Source organism: Chaetodon auriga, chromosome 12 (assembly GCF_051107435.1).
Source record: "Chaetodon auriga isolate fChaAug3 chromosome 12, fChaAug3.hap1, whole genome shotgun sequence".
NCBI classification, from domain to species: domain Eukaryota; kingdom Metazoa; phylum Chordata; class Actinopteri; order Chaetodontiformes; family Chaetodontidae; genus Chaetodon; species Chaetodon auriga.
This window is the reverse complement of record NC_135085.1, coordinates 24,603,879-24,612,780: the sequence shown is the minus strand read 5'-3', so window position 1 is coordinate 24,612,780 and position 8,902 is coordinate 24,603,879. Positions and strand designations below refer to the sequence as shown.

Below are 8,902 nucleotides of genomic sequence, written 5' to 3'. Positions count from 1 at the left end.
ACATACTGACCATTAACTGGTTGCTCCTCAGCAGCAGATTGGCTCTTTGTTAGTCATTAGAAAGCACTTTGAAGGCCTGTTCTGGGGGTTACGGTTAGGTTGACTTGGTCATCCATGTATAATATTTAGCTATTAAACATGACTGAAAAGGAGTTAATATGCTACTAATTTACATGCTAATAAGCAGCTAATTACTAAAAAGTGGAAGCTTTATGCTAATAGTGTCACATCAGTGATAAACTGATAATTTATTCAGGCCTTGATTGTGAAATGCTGAACGGTTCTGCCTCCTCTGGTCTATAAGGTTTTGATTGGTGCACGTGGACGAGTCAAAAAGATTGAGAATCCCTGATGATCAATCATCAGCGATCAGAACTTTTTTCAATCTATTGACTTCAGCGTTAAACTATTGATAAGTGACATCCGCGATTTAAAGCGTCCAAAAAAAACAAAAAAAAAATCAAAATATTTTTATTTCCTGTTGATCAACTAATTAATTAACAGTAAACTGAATGTAAGACTTTGTTCTTTATCTTAAGTTCCACTTAAGCTTCTCCCGAACTTTCAAGGTATCAAAGCTCGTAATTCAACTTTATTTACAACAAGTCATCTCACGCAGAGCTCGTCTGTCATTTACAGAATAGAGTCATCAATGACCTTCACGCTCACTGATGCTGTGATCTGAGTCCATCCTCGTTGGATTACAGCTGAGAGGTCCGTTTGTTACCTGTTACACCTGAAGCACTGAAGCTTTGTCTGTTTTAAAAATACAACAAATCACTGAAGGTTTTATTAACAGATTCTCAGATCGCAGCAGTCATCTTAGCCTCCATCGGCCTGTCGCTTTCCATCGTTTGCTTCAGTCTTGGGGATGAACTGAGGAGTTCGGGCTGTCCAGCCTTTCCCGCCTAAATGACGTCTTCCTGTGTTCGTGATGGTCGGCCATGATTGGTGGACATTTGAATTCAGGCTGCAGAAGGAGCGGCGAAGGCGCGCTGACCCGGGTCAGCAGGAGGGAATCTGCTGCTTGTGGATCCACCTCTTCTTCAGCTTCTCCGCTTTGGCTTTCCGTTCACAGGCTGGAGGGTCAGACAGGAGAGGCGAGCAGTGAGAGGCCGACCAGCGGCGGCTTTTCAGGCCAGAGCTTAAAACAACCAGCTGCTTTTCATTCAACACCAACACGTGTGTGCTGAGAGGAACAAGTCTACAGCAGCGCTTTGAGCTAAATGCTAGCATTAAAATGCTGGCATGTCGACATTTAGAAGATATGATAACTGTACACCATCTCAGTTAGTGTGTTAGCAGTAAAGTGCCGCTGAGGCTGACGGGAATGTCATAGTTTTTCACTAAAGCAGTGTCCTCTGGACATCCGACCAATGAGACGCGTGAACCGTCTCAGGTGGACACCACAGCAAGCGGCCATCAGCTGACTCGGACCAGAGTAAACCGAGCACAGTTTGAAAATTCTGACTTATGTGTCAGAACAGTTCAGCTGTAGTGAACTTACCCCAGTCCTTCTTCACAAACTGCACGGCCGCACTTTTATTTCTGCCCGTCTTGTTCCGGAGGGAGAGCAGCTCGTTACCTGAAAGCAGACGGACGTGAAGCGTGAGGAAGCTCGGCCGGACTGAAAGGCGAACTGAACGCAGCGTGTTGCCGTCGTCTCGGCAGCAGCGTCCCAGAGGAGCGGACGCTTCGGAGGGACGAGACGGGCGTCGCTGTCGCAAAGCTCAAATTGAGGCAGATCATGGTCTTTGCAGACTACTGCCACAGAGTGAAGCTCGCAAGTATTTTGCGTTGGTGATGGAAGCCGTAATTTTGCATCTCTGTTCTCCAGAATTCACCTTCGTAACACTTTCAGGCTTCATGTCGTTTCAGTTTTAATCAAACGTTACTCAAACGGGAGGAAATACGGCATCTGTTGGGACTACTTTCAGCGGCGGATGAATCCACATTTGGTGCTGTAGTGAGTGTGTGTGTGTGGACAGTGAGGCTGACTGATGTGTTTTAATTGATGATGCGTGTGAGTGCGACAGGCAGGCTGATCATGTGGTTTTGTCCATTAATCAAATGATTTTTGGGGGTTTCGCCACCATGAAGTTCTATAACTTTCAGAGAATAACTTTGTGTACGTTACATCTGATCTCAGATCAGATCTGACTCATCAAAGCTCTGATTCTTCTGTATAAACCGTCCGTATTCACGTGTTTGTGTTGTTGAGGCTTGAGGATCTGCAGAGTGAACGACGCCTTCTTACTTGTGCTCCTGCAGCTTCCTGGTCCGTACAGTCTGGACCGGATGAAGTCCTCCGCCGCCTGCTGCTGGGCGGAGGCCGACCCTCGCTCCTTCGCCGTGGTCACCGTGTAGTTTCCCTTCAGACTGACAGATGACAGAATTCAAGCCCTTTTCAAGCACTTTCAAGGCAACTAAATCCAAAAACTTCAAGCATTTTCCAAAAAGTATATTCAAATTCAAGCATATTCCAGTGAGTGAACTTTGAGTTCTGACCATTTTACTTTGTCAAGAGAAGTGTAGTTACATACTTTCGGGTATGTCCCAGCTTCCCACTCCTCTTCTTTTTCTTCTTCCTGCTCTCGCCATCTTCCTCTTTCACCTCCTCCTCCTCCTCCTCAGCTGGGGGAGAAGACACGAGTCACACTGAGGCAGATTCTGCTGCGCCTGATCGTCAGCTAAATCTTAAAAATCTGACAAACATGGGGGAAGTTTCTTTACCTTCTTCCTCGGGCTTTCTCTGTTTCCTGGAGAAGAGAGCAGACGTCAGTGTTCGCTGATGGAGGAGAACATGTTTGATAGAAAAGAGCTGCAGGATGAGGCAGACCGGTGAACTTACTTGGAAGGAGTCGAGTCGATTTCCTCCAACACCTCAGCCGGTAAGAGTTTTCTTTTCTGTGTGGAACAGCAGCGTGAAGAGAGCTTTACCCAACGTGATCACACAGATAACACATGTGCCAAAGGGAAAGAAGCTGGACTGAAAGATGGTCGTCCATGTTCGGGTCCCTGCAGGGCTTTGAGCTAAATGCTAACATTAGCATGTTAACGTGATCACAACAGCTTCAGTTTAGAGCTTCAACAACGAGTCAATAATCGATCAGTTGACCGAACGAAAAACATGTTTGCAACCTCAGTCTCATTAATAATGATGTAAAGACAAATTCAGTAATGATTCTTAATGAAAAATGACTTCACCAAGACACAACTCAGCCTTTCATCAGTTCCTGCCCAGACTTTCAGTTTTATGACTCATTTATCAGCGAAAGCAAAGACCTGTAAAGATCATTAATTACCAGACAGTTAAACCATGACATAACATCTCTCTCACACACACACACACACACACACACACACACACACACACACGCACACGCACACACACACACACACCTTCTGTTCCTGGAACAGTTCCTGCCTCTTCCTTCTCTTCTCTTTCAGCAGCTCCTTTTCCCTGTAAACATGGAAAGATCTGATAAGACACAGACTCATCAGCTGTTCCCTCCAGTGGTTGTAACCCCGGTGTGACGTCAGGCTGTTCCTTGCAGCAGCAGGAGCAGCAGACAGCGTCCTGGTCTGGACAAACCGTCGCACCAAACTCCATTGAACAACTTTCAAATATCTTGTGCACACGCAAACGTACACGTATCAAAAATTGCCTTGATCTAATTTGCGGATTGTTGGGAAACATTTCACATTCACAAGGAGCTCCCTCTTACAAGAATCCATCAGCTTTTTAACCCTGCTAACGTCACGCCATGTTGTTAAATTGTCAACCAACAACACAGTTAGTCTCACAATTGCAGTAATTTGTCAAAGAATGAGCCGCTCAGTGCTGAATGTGCGCACCGACGTAATAATTCCCCCAGATAAAATAAGAATATGTGATGAGTAACTCGTTACGGTGTATTTATTCAGCTCAGTAGCATGAAAACCCCTGAATATGGAATATTTTGAATGGAGTTTGGTTTAGAACGCGTTAGCTACCTTCTAGCCGTGTCCAGCGCCTGCTTCATGCTCCGTAAAGCCTGAGCCTTTGAGTCTTCAAAGGTCACCTCTTCGGGCGCCTCATCGTCACTGGAATCAAGCGTTAAATTGAAACTGTCTGTCTGTTCTTTCATAACCGCCGTCTTTGACGCCAAAGCTGAATTCCCACGTTGTTTCTTCGCCATGTTGGTTAGTAAGGAGACGTCATCACGCCGCGCTGCACCGTGACGTTGAAAGGATGTGACCAATGGGAATGCACTCCCTCTAGTGGCAGAATTTAATAAACCAAACTATCAATAAAATAATTGAGAAAATACTCATCAGATTAATCTATAATAACAGCAGTCACGAATAACACTCTTGAGTGTTATTATCTCGATAATTATCTTGGCAAACTTTCACATTTATACGAGTAAATCCAGCAAATTTCGGTTATGTTTTAACACCTTTTAACAATTTCACTTCAGAAAATTAGAAAGGTAAATTTACACACGCATGTAGTATCTTCAGTTGGCTGCTTTTTCAGTAGTTTCCTTTTCCTCTATATATTTATTCGTGTGTACCGTGTTTTATTTTATTATTATCTTTGAATATCTGTTTACCATAACGTTCACGCGAGCCTTTATTTTGAAAACTAAAACCGGAAAACGTTTTTCGTCTAACTGTAGCCAGCTTGTCAGCAGCAGGTGCGGCCCGCTGTCAACAACAATAATAACGGGGTCAGTTAACGGGACCCCGGTTCTTCCAAAGAGAATGCACCGACTGTTGTTCGCCTCTCTGGCCGCTGCCTGGGCGTCTGTTCTCGCCCTCCCCGGCCTGGATGTGTCCCCGGCGGCCGGGCCCTGCCTCGCCCCGCTGCAGTGGGAGGGCAGGTGGGTGCTGTACGACCACAGCACCGGGAGGAACAGCCGATCCGCTGTGTCCTACGACGGCCTGAACCAGAGGATCCGAGTCCTGCAGCAGAACAAGAAACACACCCCGTGTCAGAAGTAAGATCCGTCTGCCTTTAAGGGACATGTGGGCTGTTATCAGCCTATTGCACACAACTAATATAGAAGTGGAGGAAACACATTTAAATGTAATAATAAGTAATTGTCCTAATCATCTAATAACACACGGAAGGCCTGTTTCCCTGCACTGATATCATGTCTCTAAACCCTCCCAGTAAACCCATTAAGTTAATGGTTAAATTGTACACAATAAAAAATAGACATGTAAAAATACAAAACTATATCTACTGAGGAGTAATAATAATAAAAAGAAGATATAACAGTGCCATCATTTATTAAAGAACCATACCTAGTTAATGAGGGCTTTGCCAGTGTTAATAGATCAGTGAAAAGCCATGAAGAACAACTTCTGGGTTGCCAGGTTGTGAAACATCCTTTTGGCTAGTGTTTATGTTTTTTTATTTGACCATAAAGTTGTTTTAAATGCTGCTATTAGTATTAATAAATGCTTAATAAATTGTAAATAAATGCAGTTTTGTTCCAGAAAATCATATATAAAAAAATGAAGTTTTCAGGCTTTCATTTATCGATTATTTATGGCACGGTCTCCATTTTTAGCAAGAATCTTTAACCAAAGATTTGTTCCATTTCCTTTCTTATAAAGGTTATTACAGGCCTGTTAGCTTCCCTCACAAAGCGTTTGTTATTCACTGCAGCAGTTTAGCAAGAATAAACCAACACTGCGACTCTGCTGGGACTGAAGTCTGCAGTTGAGAAATATTCTCTGGCAGGTAAACAAAGCCTGATAATCAACTTTGGCTTGTTTAGTTTGCAGTGTGGCTTTAGCTCTGCCATGTTCTACACAAGTACAGTATACTGACAAAAGTATGTGGATAACTGTGGCCCTTTAATCCCTATAAATAGATATTTGTAATGCAGAATCTGTCGGCAAGGGACACGAGTTTGGTATCAGAAGTGGTACTGATCAGTTGTGTTTGATTGGGCTTTGGTTGCTTGCAGGTAAACGGTCCATGCGGAGAGTTAACTAGGCAGAATGTAGTTTTTTATTAGCTTTATATATATATATATATATATATATATATATAGTAACATTCTGACCCAGAAACCAGAAGGTCGAAGGGTTTTGGTTCTGAACTGGCGGTCGCACTGACACGTTATGTGTAATACACAATGTGAAACTGTCCCTTGTGGAGTCAAACCCACAGAGAATTATCACCAACCAGACGAAAACTCTTCCTCTCACTCTTCTTCCCTCTTTCTCTCCAGGTTTTTTGAGTACATCTACTTGTATCAGAGCATGGTGATGTTCCAGATTGACCAGAAGACCAAGGACTGTTCAAAGGTCGCTCTGACGGAGGCCTGGGATCCCTTTGACATCCCTGGCAACTCCACCTTCGAGGACCAGTACTTCATCGGGGGCCCCGGAGACAACGTGGAGGTTCAGGAGTGGTCGGACAGGAAGCCAGCGCGCCAACGTAAGTCCGATTTTTAAGGCAACGTAGGTGGCTTTGTACCCCAAAAACTGGCCCGATGCTGCACCATTGGTGTGTGAATTCATGTGTGTGTCGCCTTGGATAAAAGTGTCTGCAAATGACTGATTGTAATTGTAACTGTCCCACCTGTGGTGCTGATTAGCTAAATGCTAATGTCTGCTCGTCTCTCCGCCAGATGAGACCTGGGTGGGCGTTTACACCCTGAAGGACTGCTACCCTGTGCAGGAGACCTACACCAGGAACAGCAGCGTCACCACCTCCACCCGCTTCTTCAACATCCAGCTGGGTATCAGCGACCCCGACGTCTTCACCCCGCCCAGCACCTGTCAATCAGCTCGGCCCCAGAGGATGGCCGAGTCCGACTGCTGAGGCCTCATCGGCCCTCACCTGTGACCTCACAAACTTAAGAGCATTCTGAGTCTGAACTCACTCCCTCGTTCACGATTACACTTCTCCTTAAAGTGTCCTCCATCTTTTAAATTTTGCATCCATGAAATTAGATTTTCAATCAAATTTTTGGCATTGTTAGCAGAAAGCAGGCGGCACACCATGGACGTGTTTTCATTCCACTGTGGGAACTCTTCAGACACTGTTTAGTGCACACATTTCACACTTTGAACACTCAAACAAGATGGTGTAGGGTAAATATAGTGTGCTATAAGGGAAAAAGGGAGTGATTTCAGATGCAGTCTTTGTCTAGTGTCTTATAGAAGTGTTTGTTAATTTGCTGCTAACTTGCTGTTACCAGGACCAATGAGCCCTGCACGCTGCACCCTAACACACTAGTTCACAGCTAACAGCACCAAGTCAATTCCTTTACTGTGCAACTAAAATAAAGGAATTTTATTCTGTTCTAATTGTAGCGTGCAGGTATATTTCTTTATTGCTTTGGAACTAGCTTCATGCTGAAAAGTGACTTTAAGCGTTGTTGACACTCTTCATTGCAACCAGTTGATAATATTAGCTTCCAAGCTAGCAGGCTAACATACAGCACTGGTTTTCAGTGAAGAATTCTGACTACATGCTAATGAGTGCTTGGTAATTTATTCGCTCATAGCAGTCAGTTTAATGAATCCAAATGTTCCACAATCACACAAAACGTGTGGAAACAATAATGTACCGTGTCCTCTGTATGAATCTGGAATTCTAGTTTGCTTGAGGTCCAGACATGAAGCTCAAAGTATGTTTCTGCAGTGATCTGTTTGAGGTCTCAGAAATCTGATTCTGTATTTTAGCAGCGACACAACTTCCTGGAAACTGGAAAAATTACTGTCTTCACATGAAAAAATGGCCATGCCACAGTTCCAACGGCTCTTTATTCAAAGTCCCTGCATTGTCTTTCTTCCCACCTTTATGCCATAAAGACCTGCCCGCCTCTGATTGGTTCCCACCCTGGCATTTTTTTCAAACCCTAACTATCTAACCAATCGTCTAACCAAGCAATGAACATGAGCCAATCAGAGGGACATTAGGCGTGTCATTGGGCCGCTGTGGTTTTGGAATAATGGTTGCTGGGACATTGGTCTTGTTTACATTCATCAGCTTTGGCTAGCTCCCTCACACAAATAACATTAGCATTAAAAACAGCGTTATACTGCGTGAAATCCCAGCTGTTTGCCTTCTGCACAAGTTACGAGCACAGAAACCGTCTCATTCTGGATATTTGTTTGAAAAGCTTACCATCAAAATGTACCAGACAATAAATATAAACATATATACTGAGATCAAGGCCTGTATTTATCACTTCTCATTTCTGATCTGAAATAAACAAGTAAAGGCATATTTATTTCTTGAGCTATGATGTTCATCCTGATATGGAAAGATTGTGGAGAGCTGCAGATCTGTCTGAAGAAACACCCTCAGAAGGCTGTAAAATCATACGACGACTGATGTGGACATGAAGAATGTGGAAAAGAGATACAACAGAGATGAAATCATCTCGTGAGAGATTTCTCTTTAGGACGTAATCACTGTTTCCATAGGTCAAAGGGGGTTTAGGGGGTGTAATTATCATGTCTGTATCGTTTGGCCACTGATCTAACAAGATCTGACATTTGTAGCGTAAGAACGCTGACCAGTCCCGTCCTTGGAAAGGTAACATCACTCCTGAGCGAAAAACTGTGAGTGTAAGTTTTGGGATGGACACGTGAATTCTCTTAATATCCTGAGTGCACTTGGTTTCACTCTGCCTGAGGCTCGATGTACAAACAGGTGAAATGGTCGATCTCTCCATGGGTAACATCTCTTCATGCTCAGAAAGGTGATCTGCTCCAGAAGCTGGACTCGTTCTTTGAACAGTTTCATTGCCAACATGTTTTTTGACTGATGCACTAAGATTTAGAATAAAACTGGCGGGAGGGATACATGGTGGTTAATGATGATGGAGAATGGAACAAAGACACTGATTTTATGCAGTTTGTGTTTATTTCTGTAGCCTTTCAA

At 43.8% G+C, this 8,902-nt stretch overlaps 2 protein-coding genes across 2 annotated transcripts; one reads left to right on the top strand and one right to left on the bottom strand.

Moving 5' to 3' along the window:
• Window positions 1-579: 579 nt before the first annotated feature.
• Window positions 580-4,673, bottom strand: nol7 (nucleolar protein 7). Its single transcript, XM_076744672.1, has 8 exons — window positions 3,997-4,673; window positions 3,403-3,463; window positions 2,852-2,907; window positions 2,734-2,759; window positions 2,544-2,634; window positions 2,258-2,379; window positions 1,508-1,585; window positions 580-1,079 (listed from the first exon to the last, which is right to left on the bottom strand). The coding sequence occupies exons 1-8, from the start codon at window positions 4,179-4,181 to the stop codon at window positions 1,006-1,008; spliced, it is 693 nt and encodes a 230-aa protein (XP_076600787.1). The 5' UTR covers window positions 4,182-4,673; the 3' UTR covers window positions 580-1,005.
• Window positions 4,674-4,749: 76 nt separating this feature from the next.
• Window positions 4,750-8,184, top strand: epdr1 (ependymin related 1). The gene is made up of 3 exons (XM_076744676.1): window positions 4,750-4,985; window positions 6,234-6,442; window positions 6,636-8,184. Exons 1-3 carry the CDS (start codon window positions 4,750-4,752, stop codon window positions 6,827-6,829), a joined length of 639 nt encoding a protein of 212 aa, XP_076600791.1. The 3' UTR covers window positions 6,830-8,184.
• Window positions 8,185-8,902: the final 718 nt, after the last annotated feature.

What these genes read in the sequence shown, in the direction of transcription:
- epdr1 (XM_076744676.1), top strand. Translation starts at nt 4,750, where the DNA reads ATGCACCGACTGTTGTTCGCCTCTCTGGCCGCTGCCTGGGCGTCTGTT. An exon ending in AAACACACCCCGTGTCAGAA is followed by an intron (nt 4,986 to 6,233) that starts GTAAGATCCGTC and finishes CTTTCTCTCCAG; the next exon opens with GTTTTTTGAGTACATCTACT. An exon ending in CAGGAAGCCAGCGCGCCAAC is followed by an intron (nt 6,443 to 6,635) that starts GTAAGTCCGATT and finishes TCTCTCCGCCAG; the next exon opens with ATGAGACCTGGGTGGGCGTT.
- nol7 (XM_076744672.1), bottom strand. Translation starts at nt 4,181, where the DNA reads ATGGCGAAGAAACAACGTGGGAATTCAGCTTTGGCGTCAAAGACGGCG. An exon ending in AAGCTGGGACATACCCGAAA is followed by an intron (nt 2,380 to 2,543) that starts GTATGTAACTAC and finishes GTCATCTGTCAG; the next exon opens with TCTGAAGGGAAACTACACGG. An exon ending in GTTTGTGAAGAAGGACTGGG is followed by an intron (nt 1,080 to 1,507) that starts GTAAGTTCACTA and finishes CTGACCCTCCAG; the next exon opens with CCTGTGAACGGAAAGCCAAA.